At 42.4% G+C, this 20,149-nt stretch overlaps 10 protein-coding genes and 1 non-coding gene across 11 annotated transcripts; 4 read left to right on the forward strand and 7 right to left on the reverse strand.

Annotated features, from left to right (window-relative positions):
• Position 1: 1 nt before the first annotated feature.
• On the reverse strand, positions 2-1,907 carry BYT42DRAFT_393086 (P-loop containing nucleoside triphosphate hydrolase protein). Its single transcript, XM_051563358.1, has 9 exons — positions 1,873-1,907; positions 1,536-1,810; positions 1,323-1,465; positions 1,161-1,268; positions 988-1,106; positions 859-928; positions 670-797; positions 463-615; positions 2-400 (listed from the first exon to the last, which is right to left on the reverse strand). Exons 2-9 carry the CDS (start codon positions 1,674-1,676, stop codon positions 66-68), a joined length of 1,197 nt encoding a protein of 398 aa, XP_051421420.1. The 5' UTR covers positions 1,677-1,810; positions 1,873-1,907; the 3' UTR covers positions 2-65.
• Positions 1,875-3,101, reverse strand: BYT42DRAFT_393049 (uncharacterized protein). Its single transcript, XM_051563357.1, has 5 exons — positions 2,672-3,101; positions 2,410-2,614; positions 2,251-2,356; positions 2,004-2,183; positions 1,875-1,943 (listed from the first exon to the last, which is right to left on the reverse strand). Exons 1-4 carry the CDS (start codon positions 2,843-2,845, stop codon positions 2,138-2,140), a joined length of 531 nt encoding a protein of 176 aa, XP_051421421.1. The 5' UTR covers positions 2,846-3,101; the 3' UTR covers positions 1,875-1,943; positions 2,004-2,137.
• Positions 3,102-3,742: 641 nt separating this feature from the next.
• On the reverse strand, positions 3,743-5,690 carry BYT42DRAFT_575313 (t-SNARE). The gene is made up of 10 exons (XM_051568953.1): positions 5,631-5,690; positions 5,547-5,575; positions 5,192-5,432; positions 4,946-5,126; positions 4,797-4,858; positions 4,630-4,738; positions 4,485-4,561; positions 4,174-4,429; positions 4,031-4,114; positions 3,743-3,964 (listed from the first exon to the last, which is right to left on the reverse strand). Exons 1-9 carry the CDS (start codon positions 5,670-5,672, stop codon positions 4,038-4,040), a joined length of 1,074 nt encoding a protein of 357 aa, XP_051421422.1. The 5' UTR covers positions 5,673-5,690; the 3' UTR covers positions 3,743-3,964; positions 4,031-4,037.
• A 2,475-nt stretch (positions 5,691-8,165) lies between these two features.
• On the forward strand, positions 8,166-9,782 carry BYT42DRAFT_606147 (uncharacterized protein). The gene is made up of 9 exons (XM_051571139.1): positions 8,166-8,491; positions 8,546-8,606; positions 8,673-8,723; positions 8,781-8,865; positions 8,922-9,019; positions 9,088-9,105; positions 9,157-9,294; positions 9,351-9,410; positions 9,507-9,782. Exons 1-9 carry the CDS (start codon positions 8,171-8,173, stop codon positions 9,623-9,625), a joined length of 951 nt encoding a protein of 316 aa, XP_051421423.1. The 5' UTR covers positions 8,166-8,170; the 3' UTR covers positions 9,626-9,782.
• Positions 9,783-10,591: 809 nt separating this feature from the next.
• Positions 10,592-11,680, forward strand: BYT42DRAFT_606148 (uncharacterized protein; the record flags this gene model as incomplete). Its single annotated transcript, XM_051571140.1, has 6 exons — positions 10,592-10,912; positions 10,968-11,028; positions 11,111-11,161; positions 11,217-11,304; positions 11,365-11,428; positions 11,658-11,680. 6 exons carry the CDS (start codon positions 10,592-10,594, stop codon positions 11,670-11,672), a joined length of 600 nt encoding a protein of 199 aa, XP_051421424.1. The 3' UTR covers positions 11,673-11,680.
• Positions 11,681-12,619: 939 nt separating this feature from the next.
• Positions 12,620-13,467, reverse strand: BYT42DRAFT_575319 (uncharacterized protein). The gene is made up of 2 exons (XM_051568954.1): positions 12,714-13,467; positions 12,620-12,642 (listed from the first exon to the last, which is right to left on the reverse strand). The coding sequence occupies exon 1, from the start codon at positions 13,393-13,395 to the stop codon at positions 13,228-13,230; it is 168 nt and encodes a 55-aa protein (XP_051421425.1). The 5' UTR covers positions 13,396-13,467; the 3' UTR covers positions 12,620-12,642; positions 12,714-13,227.
• A 268-nt stretch (positions 13,468-13,735) lies between these two features.
• BYT42DRAFT_575320 (uncharacterized protein) lies at positions 13,736-14,575 on the reverse strand. The gene is made up of 3 exons (XM_051568955.1): positions 14,107-14,575; positions 14,005-14,039; positions 13,736-13,929 (listed from the first exon to the last, which is right to left on the reverse strand). Exons 1-3 carry the CDS (start codon positions 14,495-14,497, stop codon positions 13,825-13,827), a joined length of 531 nt encoding a protein of 176 aa, XP_051421426.1. The 5' UTR covers positions 14,498-14,575; the 3' UTR covers positions 13,736-13,824.
• Positions 14,576-15,208: 633 nt separating this feature from the next.
• Positions 15,209-15,397, forward strand: BYT42DRAFT_499511 (uncharacterized protein; the record flags this gene model as incomplete). Its single annotated transcript, XM_051564645.1, has 1 exon — positions 15,209-15,397. A coding segment is annotated over one exon (189 nt), but the record flags the coding sequence as incomplete, so codon positions are not given.
• A 2,135-nt stretch (positions 15,398-17,532) lies between these two features.
• On the forward strand, positions 17,533-17,992 carry BYT42DRAFT_615348 (uncharacterized protein; the record flags this gene model as incomplete). Its single annotated transcript, XM_051571951.1, has 2 exons — positions 17,533-17,766; positions 17,876-17,992. 2 exons carry the CDS (start codon positions 17,533-17,535, stop codon positions 17,990-17,992), a joined length of 351 nt encoding a protein of 116 aa, XP_051421428.1.
• A 389-nt stretch (positions 17,993-18,381) lies between these two features.
• On the reverse strand, positions 18,382-18,463 carry BYT42DRAFT_t107. The gene has a single exon. It is a non-coding gene; the product is annotated as a tRNA-Leu (tRNA).
• A 283-nt stretch (positions 18,464-18,746) lies between these two features.
• On the reverse strand, positions 18,747-20,135 carry BYT42DRAFT_575324 (metal-dependent protein hydrolase). The gene is made up of 4 exons (XM_051568956.1): positions 20,041-20,135; positions 19,789-19,980; positions 19,622-19,689; positions 18,747-19,537 (listed from the first exon to the last, which is right to left on the reverse strand). The coding sequence occupies exons 1-4, from the start codon at positions 20,080-20,082 to the stop codon at positions 18,820-18,822; spliced, it is 1,020 nt and encodes a 339-aa protein (XP_051421429.1). The 5' UTR covers positions 20,083-20,135; the 3' UTR covers positions 18,747-18,819.
• Between the last annotated feature and the right edge of the window lie 14 nt (positions 20,136-20,149).

Genomic DNA, 20,149 nt, shown 5'->3' on the forward strand with positions numbered 1-20,149 from the left:
ATATACATAGGCGTTGATTTCTTTTGTGGTATCGTGAGGTGTCTTGACTTGTTCTATGGTACACCTTATTGTAAGCTGTGATCATTTTGAAACTTGGTGCATATATCTAGGATTCCTTCTTCCAGTACTTCATGCTTTGCTCGTTCCGCGATGGGATCCAAGGCGGCTAGAAGATGCTTGTTGTGAATAGCTTCGATATGGATATTTTCACGCAGTGCAATCGTTCCTGCTTCTCTAAATAGATTCTCGAGATCGGCGCCGGTGCAATACTCGGTATTTTGTGCTAGATATTCCTTGTCAACGTCATGGGACACGATGACCGTCTTTGTTAAAGCGTTTATAATATCGCGACGATCCTCCAGTGACGGAAGCCCAACGTAAAGCAATTGATCCAGTCGACCTTGGCAGAAAATAGGTTTTAATACATGATCATAGCAATCTGTTGTTGCTTCAGAGACTTACCTGGTCTCAAGACCGCATCGTCAATATGATCTGGACGATTGGTGCATCCAATGACCACGACCCCTTGCCGTCCTTCAACGCCGTCCATCTCGTTTAACAATGTACTGAGCACACGCTCGTTGACCCCGCCTCCGCTGTCACCGGTATCCCATCCTAGTACCCAAGGTTAGTGAACTAGATTGACAAACATGTATGAAATCTCTTTACCTCGTCGTGAACCAATGGCGTCCATTTCGTCCATGAAGACAATACAAGGAGCGATGCGTTTAGCGGTACCAAACAACTGGCGAATTTTTCTTTCGGTTTCACCCAAGTATTTTGAGAATACTTCAGGGCTAAGTAATGCATAATGGTTAGGAAATTGCGCTATGGTTCCACGTCAAAGTGCACAGTTACCCCTTGATAGATATGACATTCATCATTGACTCGGAAGCCAATGCTTGCACCAGAGCTGTTTTACCGCATCCTAGCCATTCCATAAAAATAAGCATCTTTAATCGGCAGATCAATCTGCATCACACGTACCGGAGGGGCCGTAAAGTAGCAATCCGGACGGAGGTTTGACACCTAGCCTTATGAATACTTCGGGTTTAAGTAACGGCCACAGAGTAGCTTGCTTCATACGATCCTTTATCTCTGTGTAACTAGATCCACCACTGTGAGAAACATCCTTCAATCATTCAGTCACTAGTCATTACCCTCCTATCTCGCTCCAGTTTCGCTTCGGAAGCGTGCTTTCCACTTCCGCTTGCTGTGTCGGACGATAGATGGATAAAGCGTACTCAAAATCGGACCATTCGATTTCTCTATGTATACATATTCAGCCAAAGCACGTTTCTGCACAAGATTCTCAATCCTACATGCTGTGCTCAGGTTCCGACAAAGACATGGATGCGAGTTTCTGCTCCAGGTCCGCGCTTGACCCGTTCTGACGTCGCATGGATTTAAATATCGCATTTCGACACAGCATCTGTAGATCTCCCGCCACATAACCAGATGTACGCTTGCGTGTTTATATAATGTTAGCTCCAATGCTACCATTTGGTTCCAGATATCTGTTGAACAATACTTACCAAGCTGACATCGGAGATCAGATCATCTAACGCATGCAGCTTATTTTGTTTGGTGTCGCTTCTTATTTTATGCAGTAGTTGCTTTAACATAGATGCTCTCTGTTGCCTACACGATAAAAGTGACAATGTTATAATATGCATCTTAACTTTGAAAGCTTCATCCAATATCCTTACAATGTCGGAAAGGGTATTGTGATGTGTTGCCGGAACACATCAGTGCCTTTAAGTTTTTCCGGCAGCGAACGCTTTTCCCTGCTTAAACCGATGATGCAGACCTAATAACCAAGGTTGAATACGATAACGTAGCACAATGGTCAATGTTTGCGCAATCACTCACAGCCACATCGTCTTTGATACGGCCAATTTCATCTTCCAGGATCCGTAGAGCTTTTGTCGTCCGTTCTCCCCCTAATACCGATCGTTCACTTCATCAGTAAAGCTTTATGAAACCTTTGGATGATAAATTACCATTGGCTAAGCTACCGAGTTCTTCGATAAACAAAATCGAAGGTTTACACGCTATAGCCTTGTTGACACTGATACGTAATGGGTTGTATTTCGAAAAATGCGGATTATCGAATTCTTCTTCCAATGCCAGCAAATCATACAAGGATGTACGAAGGAGCGGACATTGCAACCGATTCTGTGCTTTTCTTTACAAAGTAAATCAGATACCGCAGAGTGAGAGCATATGACCATCATCCATTTACTGTACCTAATCAGCGTCTTCTTCCCTGCGCCAGCAACGCCGTGAAGAAGAATGGATTTTGCAACCGGCATTCGTAAAGCTGCAAAAGCTTCCAAATTTTCAAACGCGCTTTCTACGTAATGTAAATGAAACCAAAGTTTTCCCAGACAAGATATCGCAACTTACTGATCGCTTCAGTTAATGTATCCACGAGCTCGTCTTTTTCTTCCAACGCGCCCTCTTTCGAGAAATGAGTATGATATTGCACAGTGATCTGACTTGAACGGTTGATTACGAATTGCGTTACTGCTTGCACGCCATTGATGGCTTCCACGACTATATTAACACGTCTCCCATTTATAATCCAGTTGAATTGATCTTTACACGTCACCTAATATCATTATTCATTAATGAGTTTGATATTGACTGAAACTCCCTCATTACGTACGGTCATGCCATTCATGCGACGTTGAATCAAATCAGTGTAATCGAGTGTACCCGGTAAAAGTAGAGGATCGACCGTGACATGATCATCAATCGACACGTATAAGTTAACAGACTCGGCATGGTTTTTCGCTGTTTCTGAACATTTTTCGTATTTTACAAAGGTGCCTGTGTCCATGATCGCATAAACTTTAGATCTGCCACGAGAAGCAGAGAAATACCTCCATTGCAGCGTGACCGGTCGAATCCCAGAACGGTTTCCTGTTAACCAATCAGATCCCGCCTTATCACTGTCGCGGGTACAATGCGAGCAAGCATTATCTCTACAGCGTTATTCCGAGAACAGTTAATACAATGAAACAGCTCGATGAAGATCTCTCTCAGCTAAACACTCTTGTTGAAAATGAGGATGCTGGCAAACATGCAAATACGCTGTAAGAAGCTTATTATGCCACATGTACGTACCACATGAGTAACGCTATGGTGAAGCCATGCTAGTAACAGAAAACGGCTCTCGTCTTGGAAACTTTAGTCTTGCCTCATCGAGGCCCTCTGCGTGATTATTGATATATAGCCTATTTTTATTTTTATTTTTATTTTTGAACGATGCCCTTTTGATGTAATGACAGAGGATGTCAAAAGACTTCTATCCCTGCGCAACGTGAATACAAACGTAACTTGTCAGGGCCTCCATGAAGCGTAAAGATGAGTGGCAAGTTAAAGCTAAAATCAACCTTCAGAAGCGTTACACTATCGTTGCTGCTTCTCCAAATGGTCGCATGGACGCTTGGACTACTATATCATTGTTGCATTTTGTGCAACATGGGCTTTACAGGGGGGAATTTGGCAGGTCACAGACGTTGTAATCGGCGGCTGTCACATTCTTGTTGCCTAGAGCTTTTATAGTTGTTTGCATATGCTATAAAAGATATTAAAAAAAGATCAACCAAAAGCGACTCAAAATATTGACAAGAATCACTCCCTTATTTGGACGTTTACATAATGGATTATCGGTTACGAACTTGGCAGTATTACTGACTATCAAGAGAACGTTGTTTACGTCTGTTCGAGCTTATTCTTTTTGACCTTTTGGTTTGTCATTTATTTCAAGGTAATGCTTCAGTAAGAGTTATCTTTGATAATCCTCATTCGAATATAAGATCGTAGACATTGACGCAAAAGGATGACCGGGTCAGTCAAACAGCAGCAATGAATTAAAAATCAGAAAATAGTAGTAGGATAATTAGATGTTATAGCGGAAATAGATAGCATTCTTTTATGGATTGTCGCCCACACCCTATACAAGTCAAGAAACACGAAATTAATACCTGTATACAGAACAGAATGGCGCATTCATACGTACCTTGTGGTTAAAACCGAACCACCAAACAAGGATCGCAATGACGACACATAGGATGATGACGATAAAGAAACAGCACCATTTTTTCTAATACAAAATTCTGTTAAAGGCAACAGGTCACTAGAAGAACGTATGCAAGAGACTTACTGCTCGAGTCGCTTTTGCGCTCTTGATAGCTTTCGTAATGAATGTATTGCCTTTTTCCAGATCCTGTTGAGTTTGCTCTGCATGTTGATCAATCTGAGTAATGACTTCTCCTTGTTGTTCGACGAGCATCTGCATATCCATGAATAATTGATGCAGTTCCACAATCGTCTTTTCAATCTTCTTGATATCATCATGGCGAGTCTGAACTTCCGATAAAACCGCACGAGCTTGACCTCTGCGACTCGTTTGCATTAACTATAGATCCCTGTCAGCAAATAAACGTGGATCAGACTCCCTCCATGTTAGCTACCGATTGTGCAAATATCTGGGGCGAATCATCCGAATCAATCCATTGATCGATTTCTTGCTCCGTCGCTTCAGGCTTGACTGGAAGAGAAAAAAGAGAGTTTAATGAATATTCATATTGATTTATAGTGTATGAAGGTTGCACAAACCGATGCGAATTTGACGCTCCACACGTTGGCGATACTTTTGACGATACGAGCGTTCGATATCCTGGTATCGCTGAATCGTTTCCATGAATCGTTTTCTCACGGCATCCACCTAAGTGATGAAAAAATGTTAATAATGAAGGTCTCAGGAAACATGGAATGATACGTACCTGAGTTCTGCGCATTTGTCCATTGGAATCATTGGGCAGTCGAAGATTGGCGGTATCAAGACCTACATTTGGGGGGATCATTCAGCGTCGATCTCTGTTTATCTCCGTCGTCGCAAAAATCTCCGCTGTGATTGTCCGCACAACCTTACCTTTGATACGGTTTTTTATATCTTGATTACGTCGTTGGGTTTCCGATTTAAGGTTTTCTAAATCGGTAGCCATCTGATTCCACTGATGTTCATTGTAGCTTACAAGGGCCGAAGTGTGCAGGTTTTCGATATCATCGACATTTTGGTTGATGGTTGTGATTTCTCTCTTCAAATATTCAATCTAGGGAAAAATAGGTTGCTTAGCAAAACAACAGTCGCGTGGATTTCGTGATACTTGTTCCAAACCTCATCAAAAAATCCCTGCATTGAGTCGACATCATTAGATGGTGTCATAGCGTTCATTTCATAGGATTCATGTCTGTTAGCATTGCCGCGGTATTCACGACCTTGATGTTGAGGCGGTGGCGGGGCTGGTGAAGCATGTCTTGGCGAATCGTAAGACTGATTGTATGATTGCGGAGCACGCTGAGGACTCATGGGCGGACTGCGATAACCAGCCGGCTGACGTGCTGGGCCAAAGTCATCACTATGATAAATAGAATGTTCAATATCTTGGCCTGTTGTCTCATACTCAAGCAAGAGGACTGAAGAAGAAAAAGGAAAAAAAAAGAACTATGCTATCGAGAGGTATGATAAGCACCTGCTTCTCCGGCCTTCGTCGTAAGAATCCTACGCGCCAATGTTAATAGATCAAAGAATATTACATCATTATGCCAATGCATACCCTGATTTCGGCGGTACGGTCTCTGCTAAATGAGAAGGACATGATAAAAGGCGACTGGCCATGAACGATTACCCAAATTGGGTTATGTGTACTTGGGGAATTTTAGGCCTCTCGCAGTCCGGGCAACGAGCCTAATGTGACTCCGTAAGCCTGCGCCGGACTTCCGGACAGAATGTTGATAAAATCCTGCGAGCTGGATTGTTTTTGTATCTCAGTGCCAAGCATTGCACAGTGAGCGAATACTGATGCCATCATTAAATCGTAAACAATTTGATATGGATCAGACATGTTTCCGAGTTTTCTTTTGAGAAGATCGGATCGCATGTTGACGAAATCGTTCTACTATAACAAGGAAAATCGCTCCCTACAATGTCTGTGTTTCGATGCAGGTGGTAATGCAGGCAGCATCAAAGTGTTTCATCCCCATCATCATAGCTTCTTTGGAAAAAATATTGCTGCAATCTCAAACCTAGCTTAATTTGTCCACGGAACACGATCGTATTTGCCATTCAGCAAATAATACAGTAATTCAGCATGTGAAAATTTATTCAAAGGCACCAATAGCAATTTTATTTGGCTTCACAAGCGAAAATCTTGTTCAGCAGAGATTGTTAAGCAAGGTGTGGCGGAAAAGCTCCGGTAGTCGATAGGGTATCCATCCTTCGGTTAAGAGCAAGAGGATTAATTTAAACTACTCAGGCTGTTTCACAAGAAAAGAGATTTCTTTTTTCTTCAATTGCGAACTTTATCCTGTTATGCGCGTTCACAGTGATATAAGCATCAAAAAGCCTTATATGGACGGTTCAGACTCTCGAAGCGAAAATGGCGGCCCGTCCTTCCTAACAAACTGGCAACTATCCCAATGAGTTTAAAATAGTAGACTGTGCACCTGACCTCAAAGTGGTAATTCCAGAACAAATGAAATGAGACTCAGGCCATTAGTCTTTATGACTGTGAAGTGCAAGGTCTTTGAAGAAGAACGTTTTTGAATACTGCCCTCAGCTCACTAGTAAATGATTTCACCACTCGCAAAGTGAAGGCAGGCCAGCCTAATAATTTCACCGAGTCATATCCGACATTTCGCCGTGACAAGACATAAAATTCTTAGATAACGTCAACCAATCGTGTTAATAATAGGGTCGATGTAGCTTAGTGCATCATTAATCATACATTGCTCACATGAAACCAAGTTTGTAGCTTATGATTTCATGAGAAAAAGAAGTAAAGGCTCTCCAAACTGTATTATAATGGGCTACTCTTGGTTTACTTTCTCCGAAAAAAAGATCATCCAAAACTCTTTCGCTGGGAAGGTTGCAGTGGTAATCTGGTGCGAGTCGTGGCATTGTCATGGCAACTGCTGACGAGGCCTTTGGCTAAACGCGGTACTCCTGACACTGTTGAGAGGACTACAGTGGAATATGCATATGCCGATAAGTCCTATGGGAATCATGAGAACAAGGTTGCTATTTATCAATACGCGGATGTGATAAAATGCCGAAATTTCATACAGCTTTGAAGTGGCTACGCTGTCGTTGACTGGTCTGGCTCAAATGTACTTGTAGATCAGTTTGCCGGTATTTGTGAACGCAAATATGGATTAGGATATTTGAATGTTTTTTAAGATACATTGGCATGTTGACGAAATTGTGTCTGTATTTCGATGAAGGGTGATAAGCAGGCACATCAAAGCATTTTATCCTCGGAGTCAAAGCTCTTTCCAACTCATCACTGCGAAGCCAAATCTGGTTTCCTTTTCCTCCTTTTGTCCACATAGTATGATCGTATGTGCGATCAGCAAACAATATAGCAACTCGGCGTGTGAGGATGTAGCCGACATTAGCAGCGCTATTGAGAGAATAAATTGACCTTGGTAAGCAAAATATCTTTAACTCAGTAGACATTGTAAACAATATATGCCGGAAGGGTCCGCTAATCACAGGACACTCATCCTTTGGTTGAGCTGCGGGACAGCAGAACCAAATTTTGAACGGCCTGTCAGAAAATGCTTTCTTCGGTTGCGATCTATATCCAGTCATGGTCGATTATAATGATATAAGCATCAAAAAAAAAAAAAGACATGGAATGTCATGCACCAAAATACATTGATCTTATCATAGCGCACCGGATGACATACTGTATATACTTTCGGAATTCCGAGAAAGTATCAGGTAGCTAACGCCAGTGGATGTTTTGGCCATCTTCACTCTCAAAAATGGTATGTCATTACTGATGAGAGTCTGAAACAGCAAGAATGTTAAAAGTCGGCTTTATAAGGTCTTGCAAAGTGTAACATGGATAATGTACAATAAGCCTCACCCATTTGCACACAGAAGTGCGATACCAGAAAGTCAAGTGTACAATTCTGGCTTCTAGGTCACTTGCACTACTGGTCAGCCTGCAATAAAGCGCGCGTCGCTGTCATCACATTGAGTCTTCGGCAATATCATTGGTCATGCCATCGCTTACATAAATCCGAGTCCATAACTATATAATGCTTTATGCATCCAGAATATAAAAAAAAGCGTGCTACAAATTTAAATATGGTGTTCAATTCTTCGTTCATGAATTTTTTTCGTAAAAAGAAAACATCCAAGTACCCTATCGCTGGAAAGGTTGCGGTGATAACTGGTGCGAGTCGTGGCATTGGCAAGGCAGTTGCTGAGGCTTTGGCTGAACGGGGTGCCAAAGTGGTGATAGGCGATGTTCTTGATACTGTTGGTCAAACGACGACGGAGAACATCAATAAGCGCTATGGAAGCCATAAGCACAAGGTTGCCGTTTACCAGCATACGGATGTGTCCAAATATCGGGATTTAATACAACTATTTGCAGTGGCTGAAAAGGAGTTTGGTTCTGTTGATGTGAGCTGAAGTCATTATCACAATTGTGCGATTTACTCAACGATTTATGATTAGATTGCTATACTAAATGCCGGCACCACCAAGAACATGAATGCATTATTCACACCGTTGGATGGTATAAAAAAAAAGTGTGAAAAATCGATTTTGTAATACACACTTATATTATTGTTTGACTCGCCAGATGAACTCGAAATGGCCATCTACGAAGTAGATGTAGGCGGAGTCGTCAAAGGTATATTAAACACAAAAAGCTACGTATGCATAGAAGGCTTAATCACAAGGTGCAAAGGGAATAAGGTTGCCATGTTGCATATGGCCGAACACGGTGGTGTGATTGTAAACACAGCGTCTATGGCTGGATTGATGCCGGATATGTACGCTTTTCATATAGAACAATTGAAGAATATGATATCGGCTGACGTATCCATAGATACTTGAATGCATACGCTGCATGTAAACATGCTGTTGTCGGTTGGACTCGCTCTCTTGCGTTTGTAAATAAATTTGCCGGTATTCGTGTGAACGCAGGTGGGTTGTCGCTTTTGTTCCAATACATGAGCAGTGACTAACGAAGTCTACAATAACTGTTACTCTAGTGTGTCCTGGGTTTGTCGGTAAGAGGGATCTATCTTTTGATACTGTAAGCAAGTGGTTAACTCTTATAGATACTGACATGCTTAATGTTCCACGCGAGGGCCCAAATCGGGAGCCCTACGCTGACGTCGCCGAGGTAGCACCAAAAACCCCAATGCCTGTAGTCGTTGAAGCATTTCTGAGATGCATTACGGACCCATCATTAGCAGGTCAGAAGTACAACGTAGAGAATCACATACGGAAAACTCAAGGTTTACCATAATAGGTGATCTTTTGCTTGCTCTGCCGGATGGCGTCAAGAAACAACCACCTTATCGTCCACCCGGTAGGTCTTTTAAAACTGTGCATCATAGGCTTCGAGCGTTCCTCGATTAACAGAAAGGAGATGTATGAGCTGACCATCGCATGTGTTGCTTCGTAGAATCCTTGACAAATAAACAAATGGAAGAACGCAGGGTGAAATATGAGCGCGAGTTAAAGGCCAAAGACAAAGCCGAGCTTGCAGAGGCAGTAAAAAGATTCAAAGCGACCGGTCGATAGCGTACTTTTATTTTTCTTCCCGAAGTGAAAATGAAACCAAGCCATTTCTCAGTTATTGTATCGATTAAAGTAATTTTGATCAGCCTCGGTATAATATTGCGTCCATGCGACAAAACCCCTTTACTGCCCTGCGATTGTAAAACGGCTTTAAATCTTAATACATTCTTTATGGATCAATCGCTTTTGAGCTCCTTTTGAGAAGATGTTGCATGTTGACAAAACTGTTTACTGTAACGCGAGAAATCTGGGATCTACAAAGCATGTGTTCCAAAGCAGATGATAAAGCATGCAGGATTAAAAAGGGTTTCCTCCTCATAATCGTAGCTTCCTTCGAATATATCGCTACGCTATCAAACGCTATCATAGCTTTTTCGTAGGCGTGACGCGATCATAAAAAGTGTCGCAGGCGGTGCGCCAGATGCTAAAATATATGGCAGAATATTTTCTCTGAATGCAACTGTATCGAATGATACGTGATGGCAGTAACACGGAAGTCTAACAACATGACACGAGCTGTGTATGCATGAGATCACATATGCCCTATCAATTGCACGCGGGTTCATGTTATATTATGCACATCCTGGAGTGCAATTTTAGGTAGCAAATACTCGGTAAATTAGTAGCTACTTTACCTTTCAAAAGCTGTGATTCATTACTTACGAGAGTATTTGCGATCATGCTGTGATAATGACAAACACGGCTCATAGAACATTGGGATTCATAAATGCAATTGATAACTGATCTTGAGCCCCATTCATCTATGCACGATGTATGATATTGCAGTTAGCTGCAGGATTCTGAGCTTTCCAAGTGCAATGCCAATTAGTCTGCAAGGGAAGCAAATATTTTCACCATATTGAGTCTTCATCAGTATCATTGATCACCCATTGCTTGCATGAAAATTTGAGTTCATGGCTATATAATGCTCTATGGAACTCGAAAAAAATCAGCTGTCCCAATTCAAATATGATGTCGTATTCCTTTTTAGCAAAATTTCTTCGTAAAAAAGAATCATCTAAACTCTCTATCGCTGGGAAGGTTGCGGTGATAACTGGTGCGAGTCGTGGCATTGGCAAGGCAGTTGCTGAGGCTTTGGCTGAACGGGGTGCCAAAGTAGTGATAGGCGATGTTATCGATACAATTGGTGAAACGACGACGGAAACCATCAACACGCGCTACGGAAACCATGGGAACAAGATTGCTATTTATCAACATGCAGATGTGACAAAGTACCGAGATTTGATACAGCTATTTGAAGTGGCCGAAAATGAGTTTGGCTCTGTCGATGTAAGCTATATAACCGGCTGTTTCGAATGTGCAACTTACTTATATTCATCATAAGATTGCTATTATGAATGCTGGAACTAACCAGAACTACGATACATTGTTTGCACCATTAGATGGTAATAAAAAAAAAAAGAAGATCAAAACTCGAGTTTGTTAATACTGTATGTACATATTGATGATACTTATTCGACTGGTCAGATAAACTCGAGATGGCTATCTACGAAGTGAATGTAGGCGGAGTCATCAAAGGTAAGTTAGTCACAATAGCCACATTCGTGTGCGAGGCGTAATCAAAGGCTTGAAGGTAATAAGGTTGCTCTATTGCATATGGCCAAATATGGAGGCGGTGTGATTGTAAACACGGCGTCAGTGGCTGGATTGGCGCCGACAATGTAAGCTATTAAGTAACTAACGATATTCAACGAAGACAATATCGGCTTACAGATCCATAGATATTTGAATGCCTATGCTGCAAGCAAACACGCTGTCGTTGGTTGGACTCGCTCTCTTGAATATGTAAATAAAATTTCCAATATTCGCGTAAATGCCGGTAGGTTGTCCACGTCCTTTTGAATACTTGAACATAGAATGCTAAGCGATTATCTAATAACTACTACTATACTGTAGTGTGCCCTTCATTTGTCGGTAGGTTGACTCCATTCCATTCGTTGGTGTTTAAGCAATTGTCACTAATCGTTTTAGACACTGACATGTTTCGTAATGTTCAACGCGAGGGTCCCAATAGGGAGCCCTTTATTGAAGTTCTTGATGCAGGAATAAAGACAAAAATGTCCGTGGTCGTTGAAGCGTTTTTGAGGTGCATTACGGATCCATCATTGGCAGGTCGGTAACATGACGTAGGCTATCATATATTGGTAGACTCATTGTTTGAACTTAACAGGCGATCTTTTGCTTGCCCTGCCGGATGGAATCAAGAAAGAGCCACATTATCATGCACCCGGTGAGTTGCTTTGTATATTCAACGGGCTAGTTTTAAATTGCTATCCGTTTATTCAAACAGAAACATAAAATTAATCTTACTGCACTACACTGTTTTGTAGAATCCGTTATGAATAAGCAAATGATTGAACGCATGGTGAAATATGAGCATGAGATAATTGACAAATACAAAAGCAGACTTGCAGAAGCCATGGAAAGGTTCAAAACGACTGGTCGATAAATTATCGATGCCATCCTTGGACAAAGTCTTGGTGTAATGAGAAGACTTCTATGTATATTCTTGAATAAATGAAACCCACATAGGCAGGGCTCACATGCTACAGTGAAAGGTTTAGTGTGTGTCCTACCAAACTTACGGCCTCGGATCTCATCAGTAGTTTATCTCAGCACCCTGTATCTTTAGCTTTACGCAATTCCTGGTATGCATAATATTCTGCTAAAAAGCAATCCATAAACAAGCACTTATCTATGGTTCCGACAATTCAATGACGGTTGATAGGTGCATTAGGATTTATGGTATGATACTAATAGAGCACAAACAAGGATCTCGTGGTGAGGTGCACATACCATTGACTCACAAAACTTGGTGCATAGGACCGGTTCATATCTCATTGCAGGTAAGTATAAATGTTATTACAAAAAGAAACGTATATAATGCCATGATGCACTAGCTCGACGGCTCCCGCATTGCCAACAAAAAAGTCACTGATGTACGATGAGATGCGGTCATGCCATGTGCGCTATAAAAGGCAACTGAAAACCGCCTTACGGTATGTGGCGAAATGCGGAGGCCAAGTTGTCATCATCAATGCTCTTGATGACTCAATTTTTCTGACCCCAGAACAGTTCCATTTTGGTCTGGATAGAGTCAAATTCCCCTACCCCAACAGAGGATGACCCATCTCTGAACAAATATAAACTGCCAGCTCACTTGCGACGGAGGTCTTTTACAGCATAAAAACCAGGTCTCACGCAGACAATTTTTATTTACTAGTCTTACTTGATATATCCTAGTTCGCTTAAGCTTATATTCCAAAAACACCCGGGCAGGTTTAAAGCGTCGGCTGAGTTATACGACAACGAAAGTGTTACGGAGAAAATTAAGCTTGTTGCGCCGTTTACGAGGACTCGCGTAAGTTGAGAAGCAGTGGATGTAGCCTAGTAATATGTCTCCTTAGGGCTAGGTATCTGCATTTTGTATGATTATCCATGCGATATTGAATAGGCCAGATTTTTTTACGTCTTTGAAACCATCACTCAGCGCAGATATAGTGAGGTCTTAGCCTGGTGTCTTCGGCATTATTCATGTGACAGCTCGAACCGGAAAAGATGCAATTTTAGACAGGTTAAGTAGTTTATATCCGTTGGCATTTACTAAAAGGGACAGTTTTTATCCAATCGCAAAGAAGTATGCTGCAGCTATTTATTTGCCGTGCGACGGGCCATGTAAAGAGGTCTCTGTTTTTAGTGTCAAGGTTGCACAGAAACCAGGCACCTCTATGGTTTCTCCAAACAGTCCGCATATGCTTCAGAAGCTATTCTTTATAAAGTAAGCATTACATCATTAGACCAATAAACAAAGCGTAACGTATGAGCTCCATAACATGTGTGTTGTCCAGATTTTGGGGCTGCTGGTGAAATAGGCGATTTAATAAGGACAGGATTTTTTCTTTTGATCTGCGAGTAAAAATGATGGAGGATCGGAAGATATCGTCATTCGGAGGGTTATGGAACTTTGCTACGCGCTTTTCCATTCCGAAACCCTGCGATCGGGCCCTCGCACAGACTTTCCCGCTACCAAGCAAGTACGTGAATGGAGCACAACTGTAGCTATGGGAACTAAAAGTGAATTTGGAGACTTAGGGGCCCGATATTGTTCAGGAACGAGGACAGTACTTATTTTATTTCTTTTTATTACACGGTTATATTTGACAATGTCGGAAGAGAGGACATTATGCGTCCCGTCTCTGAGTGAGGTCTTTGATATGTTGGCTCAATTGGAACTGCTGAAGGATTTCGGTATCGATGTATCGAGCTCCTTTCACTGTTTTGATGCACTGCACAAAATAGGAGGATAAGATATTTAGTGATCATCAATAGCAAGCATGTACTCATTACATAAGCTTATTTACCTTGTCAGCGCCGCACCAGCAAGTAAAAGGTTGCGCTATTGAAAATGGTCATTAGATGCCACGCAAAGATATTTCTGACATAAAGTGCCAAAAGGAACTCACCCATATCCCATTCAGTGGAGGGATAGAAAAAGGTCATCTCATCGCCGGCTTTTAGTTCTTTGAGAGCGATGATCGCTCTGCGCTCAGCGCTCACGTCCACATCGACGGATGGATCGCACGAGTGATTCATGTACAGCAAATCGCTGTTCAGTTCAATGTGATCATTCTCTGAAATCTGCACTGAAGAGTAACGCTTCGGCCCAGGTGTCAGACCTGTGAGATTAACAATCACTGCACCCTTTTCAAACGGTCGCTCGGTGACAAGTTTGCTGGAAAACGCCTCTGGTGGACCTTGTCGAACAATCTTGAACAAGCCTGGGTGGCTCTGCTTAGGTTCCTTTTGTTGCTGTTGTTGTTGAAGATTTTGGTGCACTTCTGTAGATACCGCCATGATTTTGTTTTATTCGTTGCAAGAGATGATTAATAGAAAAAACCGAAGGAACTACCCACTTAAATAGCTCAAAGACAGGCTTAGACGACTGACTTTATTTTTTTTACAGTGTGGCTTTTTCCTGTATTTTTTCCAATTCCAATTGAAGACGCTGTTGGGACGGTCAATGAAGGTTACATCTTGTTTGAAATGACCTGCCAATAGCATGAGGTACATGCATTCAATCTTGTGTTACGCTGCACTGCCTTTTTTTTTTGTAAGGGACCAGCGGTCCGAATTTTACTTGGGCGATCGCTCTACCTGGGATTTTTTTCCAGCTGCACCAGTGCTTCTATCAAGCAATGCCGCAGCCAATCAGATTGACATTGCATTTCCAGAAATGGAAATTTTTATTTTGGAAACCATGTCGCGTTGTGTCACCATGAATTTGGTTGAATCGTGCAAGCTGCCGAGCGTAATGTTTCTTGGCAATTATAAAAAACCAACCAAGACTGCTATAACAGGCCACTACATTAGCTTTTTTAAAACCCACTCTCGATGAAATGGATAGTACTGGCATATGAAAGGACACTACATAGTGATGGACCATACACCCATTCATACGCATGAAATAAAACAAACGAAAGTAACTGAGTATCGAGGATACAGAATGCGGGCATTTCTAGTTGCTCTCCTGAGCTTAATCCAATGAACAATTCTGCGCAATGATAAAAGAGTAAGGTTAAGCGCCATAAACTGATGCAAGTAGGCGCCCTATCAAAAAGAATCACGGAAGCTTGCCAAAGTGTCGAGAAAGTTGTTACTTCAAAGGTTTTGTTTCCCATTCTTAAGAGTGTTAGGATAAATGTCGAGACGAAGAGCTCATTTAATGGCCATAAACGACTTTATAGAATCAGGTAAGCAACAGTATCATTTGACACCTTTTTTTATTTTTATTTCGTTGCTGATGGAAGTGGATGTCAGGCAAAAGAAACGCTTCTTCTTTTCTTTTATTGACTTATGTCACGTATACAGTAAAATCAAATGGTTAACGAGAATGAGATAATTAGAGAAATCGTCGCCGAGCGGTGCATGCGATGTTTTGGTTGGTGCTTTCGATAATCGTACGAAGGAGGTGCCCTTGATAGTCTTGAACGATTGGTGCCAGTAGAAGTTCCTTCTTCGCCACACAGTTCCGTCTGCTGCTTGATCGGAGGACCGATGATTTGCAAATCTTCGCAAAATCGAAGCAAGGCCTTGAGGGTATCTGCGGATCGCCAGATGGGGTATTTGGGGTACAAGAATGCCATGATTTTTTCTCACCAACATCGGATCCTGTTTGCGAACGTGCTTTACAATCAAGTAGCTTGGATCAAGCTCTTCGATTTACAAAAAAAAAAAGGAATGTTAGGAAGACATCATTTTTTATTACTCTTACCATGGCTTTGTCGTGTTGCAACGCGGTAGCACAGAAGAAACATCCGAATCCATAAAGGTCTCCTCCACCATGAGCTGATGCTCACAGTTACCTCTGAGTGCTACCGCTTCCCCCAACCCAATGGTCACCTTGTAGTCCTGTTGCCACCAAACCTGACGGCTGGGATGTTCACCGCAGGCAGTCCTAACAGGGCTACTGGTTGGGATGTTTTACAGTGGCTAAAAAAGCGTGAACAAAGAAATACGAATTCACAAGACTTCCGACCAATAAAATCAAAGAACTTCAATTGTATGGCTGTTGTCCCTATTTCTCCATCCCTTTGTTCTTGGTCTCTTCTTTATCAGATGCGAGAAACATAATTTGTCATCCCTCGTCATCACTTCCCGCGAGTAAATTTTTCCCGTTCCTTTTTTAATTACGTTCAACCATTACGAAGGAAGATCGCAAAGAACTCTGCCAATAGTCGAAGCAAGAAGGAAGACCGTTTTTGAATATCACAGGTGGCGTTCATACAAGCATAGTATGCGAATTCCTTCGACGTTCTCTGGAAATCCTTTCGGGATTGGTGCTGATGTAGCGATGCCGAGGCTACCTTGCGTTATGGAGAGCGAGTATTATCCAAAACGGCTCTGCTGGTCCAGGATAAGCCGACAGGTACGAAGACTTGGTTTTAGATGTATCTCGTTAGCGGCTGTCTGACGACATTATTCAATTAGATAATCTTGATGATGTGCGCTCGTAAAAAATGGGCGCGCGTAGCCATGTCGGTCCCGCCACAGGATTTTACAATATTTCAATAGCAATTTGAAAAGTGGAGTATAAGCAGCATATTTGCCAACATACCGTTGACCGATTGGACCAAGGTGACCACGGTCTGTGAGCGAGTTTTGTTGACACAGTGCCCAGGCATTCAATGTTCGAAAGCACAAAATCTGGTGCAGAAAACTCTAGCCTCGATCTCACCAAACGTGTTTTCAAACTTACTGTGAACGCGTCAAAGTATATTTTAGCAAAGTCAAATTGCTGTTCGATGATGATTTTGCCAATCTCACGACTCAAGCTGAGCTACAACGCAAGAAAGTTCGAGCCGCGCTTGGCGAGCCATCCTTATTTGGTGCCGACCGATGTAAGCAGATGCAGAAGCTTTACAAGGACAGGTGCAAGATGAAGACTTTGTTTTCCCTTGCATATATAAAAAACGCCTGGGATCATGTTGTGAAGCTATGTGAACATGGCAAGACGCAAGGCGCAATGTCATATTTGGCCAAAGCGATCGATGAGCGTGATGATAATACTACCATCACTGAGGGTCTTGGGTCATTTATCAATTGCTCACTTCTCTGCGTCGTCATCCATTGCACCTCGACCCGTTGAATCCGACAGGTCCTACTGAATATGAAGTTTCCTACAAACTGTAGCTTCCGCTCACGATTTGTCTCGTCGATGGTGGTCCATATATTTCGACTCGCGTCTCTGAAACGACCAAAGAGTACTCGTCCTGCGGAAAAAGACAATGCCCACCCAATCACACCCCACTACTCATGGCACCTGTCAAAGGCGTGCAGTTAGGTTCAAGGTCGACATCCGATTCGTGTATCATTGCCGTCATTCATCAAAAATGACTGGTCTTGGAGCAGCAGAGGCATCCGAGAACAACGACGATGACAAGGTGACAAAGAACAATGCCAGGCTTCTTCGCGAAGGGAAAGACATTGTGGATCGTCTCCTGTTGACTCTGGTGGAGCCATCAGCACCAGACAAGATGAAGGACACGATCATCCAATCAGCATGCACGAAATATGACCTGTTGACTAATGTATCGTCGTGGCTGAAGCGGACAACGTGTGAAATGGTAATCAGCTTAGCAGCTTGCCAAGTACAATCATTCTTCTACGAAAATCAATGGAGGTGTATTTGAAGAAGACCTAGAGGAACTCTACCACTCTTTGATCATGGAATAGGCCGAGTATGATACGAAGAGTGGCTACAGACTATTTACTCCGTTTACAAGATCCAACTATGGGAACATTACCTCAAATCTCAAGAGCAAAATCACTAATTACCGCATCCGACAATGATCAACTATTACGCACGAACGGACGTATCTGGCGCATTGCACCCAAGCTGAGATGAGCGTCCTGCTGTTCATGGTCATGGACACCTCGGTATCCAGTCAACATGGAGTAGATTATACAGTATCTTGGCCGTTCAGCTCTCCACCCTTTTACGCGTCTCCCATTACCCTTTCTTGGACCATAAACCGATTATGCACGTATAAATATCCCCTCAATAAAAGAAAATTTTTTTACTTTACTTTAGTCTTCTTGCTTTCCACTCTGGTGATCTTGCCGCTATATCAGATCCAAGTGAAGTACGAACACCTCAATACAACGTAATAGCGAAAAGATCATCCACCGAAAAAGCTTGATTCTGATTGGCCCAAAAATATCGGCTGGGAGTAAAAAGTTGCAGACTGCGAGATTCGAACTCGCGCCACTTTCGTGAATACGACCTGAACGTATCGCCTTAGACCACTCGGCCAAATCTGCTCAATTTTTTTCTGGAGATTGAAAATAATATAGTGAATAAAATATAATGACGTCATCATTTAATTTCAACCAATCAAATGGCCCAATGAATTCCATAGCCAATCATTTTAGAGCTGAAGAAGGGAGGTTCAACTTGCTGCCTTCGCCCTTGATTGAGTTTTTAACGTAAGTGCAGCAGAATTGGTTTAAAAGCGTTCACGTCTTCGTACTCTTTTTTTTTTAACATTTAAATATGTTCCCTTGTAGTTTGAAACGACGTGCGGAATCAGGTCCAGGTAGTGCATTGAAGAAAATTGATAAAATGAAAGTGTTTAATGATATGGGATGTTGAGATTAAATATCAAATGAGAATGTATCTACATTTCTACGGCAAGACGAGCCATATCAAGAGCGCCTTGATAAGATCTGTTGCCACCAATAAAACCAGCGGCATGAACGAAAATGCAGCCATCGACGTTGGCGATCTTGTCCAATTCATTGTCACGGAAACCTCTCCATGGTTCGGGAAGACTCTTTCTGTTTTCAAAACCTTCAGGGCGAGTAGGCACACACTGAATGCGCCAGTTGCCTTCGGGGCCGTTTTCGGGATATAATATATACAAAATTGACTTGTCATCGATCAAACCACGTTCTTTTTCCAACTCCATCAAATGCTCCTTCCAGGGACAAGACTGTTCCAAAGCAATCATACGGCCCGAATGGTGAATTTCAAATCGTCGTTCCAAGGCATCCACGACCAACTTGCGTGCAGGAAGCCAGGCATTGGCCAAAGACATAATATAATCTTTCAATTCTTCACCGGCCATATCAGAGGCGGCTACGAAACGGGCGTCGATTTCGGGATCAGACAATTTTTCGTTCCATGCAGGATTCTTTTTGGCCACACGGGAAGGTAAGCTTGTAGGGCTTTCTTTGAAAAGGGGTGTGAGGTTGCTGGGGTAAGCGCTGATACCGTTATCGTTGGCGTCCAAAGATTCGACAAAATCGTTGTAGGTCTTTTCAAACACGGTTTGAATCTGAGCATCGTCTTCCGAGCTGCCCAAGATGGTGGCAATCAACTCACGACCGAAATGCCTAAACGAACAGAAAAAAAAAACCCAGCCATAAGCCAAACGTTTCCTCAAGGTGAGAGAAAAATGAGAACAAACCAACACTTACTTGTACACAAGACCAGCACTACTCAACTTGGTCTTATGGTCTGCGTCAAAAGTTTCGAGGAAACCTCGCTAACAAAACGAACATCAGATCAGAAAAAGATCTAGGCCACCAAAAACAAACGGAAAAAAGGATGCGCTTGACCGCGTTCATCAAAATGCGCATCTTACCTGGTGATGGTCATATTTGTTCTGCTCGGGATCATAGACACCGCCGACATCGACGACAACATCGCATTCGGCAAGTTTGGCGGGGTCACGGCTACGGACAAGGCTGGCATCCTTGAATTGAGGGATCTGCTTAAGCATCCATACAGCTAAAGCTTCATCGCAGTGGAAGTGACCGCTGTGAGTACCAATGATCTGGAAATAGAGATTAACAAAAACTGTTTTGTGAAATGGTGACCCGCATTGAATGTGTACCTTGGGCATAGTTCGGTAATGTAAGAAGAGACGAGAGAGCATAATAAATTTTTTTGAGCGGCGGCTTTCTATTCCTGCCCGCAAGCCACTTTTTCCCGCTGCAAAAATC

This window comes from Radiomyces spectabilis (genome assembly GCF_025331425.1).
Source record: "Radiomyces spectabilis strain NRRL 2753 chromosome Unknown BYT42scaffold_9, whole genome shotgun sequence".
Taxonomy (NCBI): domain Eukaryota; kingdom Fungi; phylum Mucoromycota; class Mucoromycetes; order Mucorales; family Radiomycetaceae; genus Radiomyces; species Radiomyces spectabilis.

Bases quoted from the DNA above. Each gene is read 5' to 3' on its own strand.
- BYT42DRAFT_575319 (XM_051568954.1), bottom strand. From the start codon at position 13,395: ATGCGGACTGTTTGGAGAAACCATAGAGGTGCCTGGTTTCTGTGCAAC.
- BYT42DRAFT_393049 (XM_051563357.1), bottom strand. From the start codon at position 2,845: ATGGACACAGGCACCTTTGTAAAATACGAAAAATGTTCAGAAACAGCG. The intron at 2,615-2,671 runs GTACGTAATGAG...TAATGATATTAG, and splicing joins GTCGCATGAATGGCATGACC to GTGACGTGTAAAGATCAATT. The intron at 2,357-2,409 runs GTAAGTTGCGAT...TACATTACGTAG, and splicing joins TACATTAACTGAAGCGATCA to AAAGCGCGTTTGAAAATTTG.
- BYT42DRAFT_575313 (XM_051568953.1), bottom strand. From the start codon at position 5,672: ATGTCCTTCTCATTTAGCAGAGACCGTACCGCCGAAATCAGG. The intron at 5,127-5,191 runs GTTTGGAACAAG...ATTTTTCCCTAG, and splicing joins TGCAGGGATTTTTTGATGAG to ATTGAATATTTGAAGAGAGA. The intron at 4,739-4,796 runs GTACGTATCATT...TTCATCACTTAG, and splicing joins GACAAATGCGCAGAACTCAG to GTGGATGCCGTGAGAAAACG.
- BYT42DRAFT_606147 (XM_051571139.1), top strand. From the start codon at position 8,171: ATGGTGTTCAATTCTTCGTTCATGAATTTTTTTCGTAAAAAGAAAACA. The intron at 8,492-8,545 runs GTGAGCTGAAGT...ATTTATGATTAG, and splicing joins AGGAGTTTGGTTCTGTTGAT to ATTGCTATACTAAATGCCGG. The intron at 9,295-9,350 runs GTCAGAAGTACA...TTACCATAATAG, and splicing joins TACGGACCCATCATTAGCAG to GTGATCTTTTGCTTGCTCTG.
- BYT42DRAFT_575320 (XM_051568955.1), bottom strand. From the start codon at position 14,497: ATGGCGGTATCTACAGAAGTGCACCAAAATCTTCAACAACAACAGCAA. The intron at 14,040-14,106 runs GTGAGTTCCTTT...CATTTTCAATAG, and splicing joins CTCCACTGAATGGGATATGG to CGCAACCTTTTACTTGCTGG. The intron at 13,930-14,004 runs GTAAATAAGCTT...TATTTTGTGCAG, and splicing joins GCTGGTGCGGCGCTGACAAG to TGCATCAAAACAGTGAAAGG.
- BYT42DRAFT_575324 (XM_051568956.1), bottom strand. From the start codon at position 20,082: ATGCTCTCTCGTCTCTTCTTACATTACCGAACTATGCCCAAG. The intron at 19,981-20,040 runs GTACACATTCAA...CTCTATTTCCAG, and splicing joins ATTACCGAACTATGCCCAAG to ATCATTGGTACTCACAGCGG. The intron at 19,538-19,621 runs GTAAGTGTTGGT...CTGTTCGTTTAG, and splicing joins AGTGCTGGTCTTGTGTACAA to GCATTTCGGTCGTGAGTTGA.
- BYT42DRAFT_393086 (XM_051563358.1), bottom strand. From the start codon at position 1,676: ATGCATATTATAACATTGTCACTTTTATCGTGTAGGCAACAGAGAGCA. The intron at 1,466-1,535 runs GTAAGTATTGTT...TAAACACGCAAG, and splicing joins TGATCTCCGATGTCAGCTTG to CGTACATCTGGTTATGTGGC. The intron at 929-987 runs GTACGTGTGATG...TGGAATGGCTAG, and splicing joins GCTACTTTACGGCCCCTCCG to GATGCGGTAAAACAGCTCTG.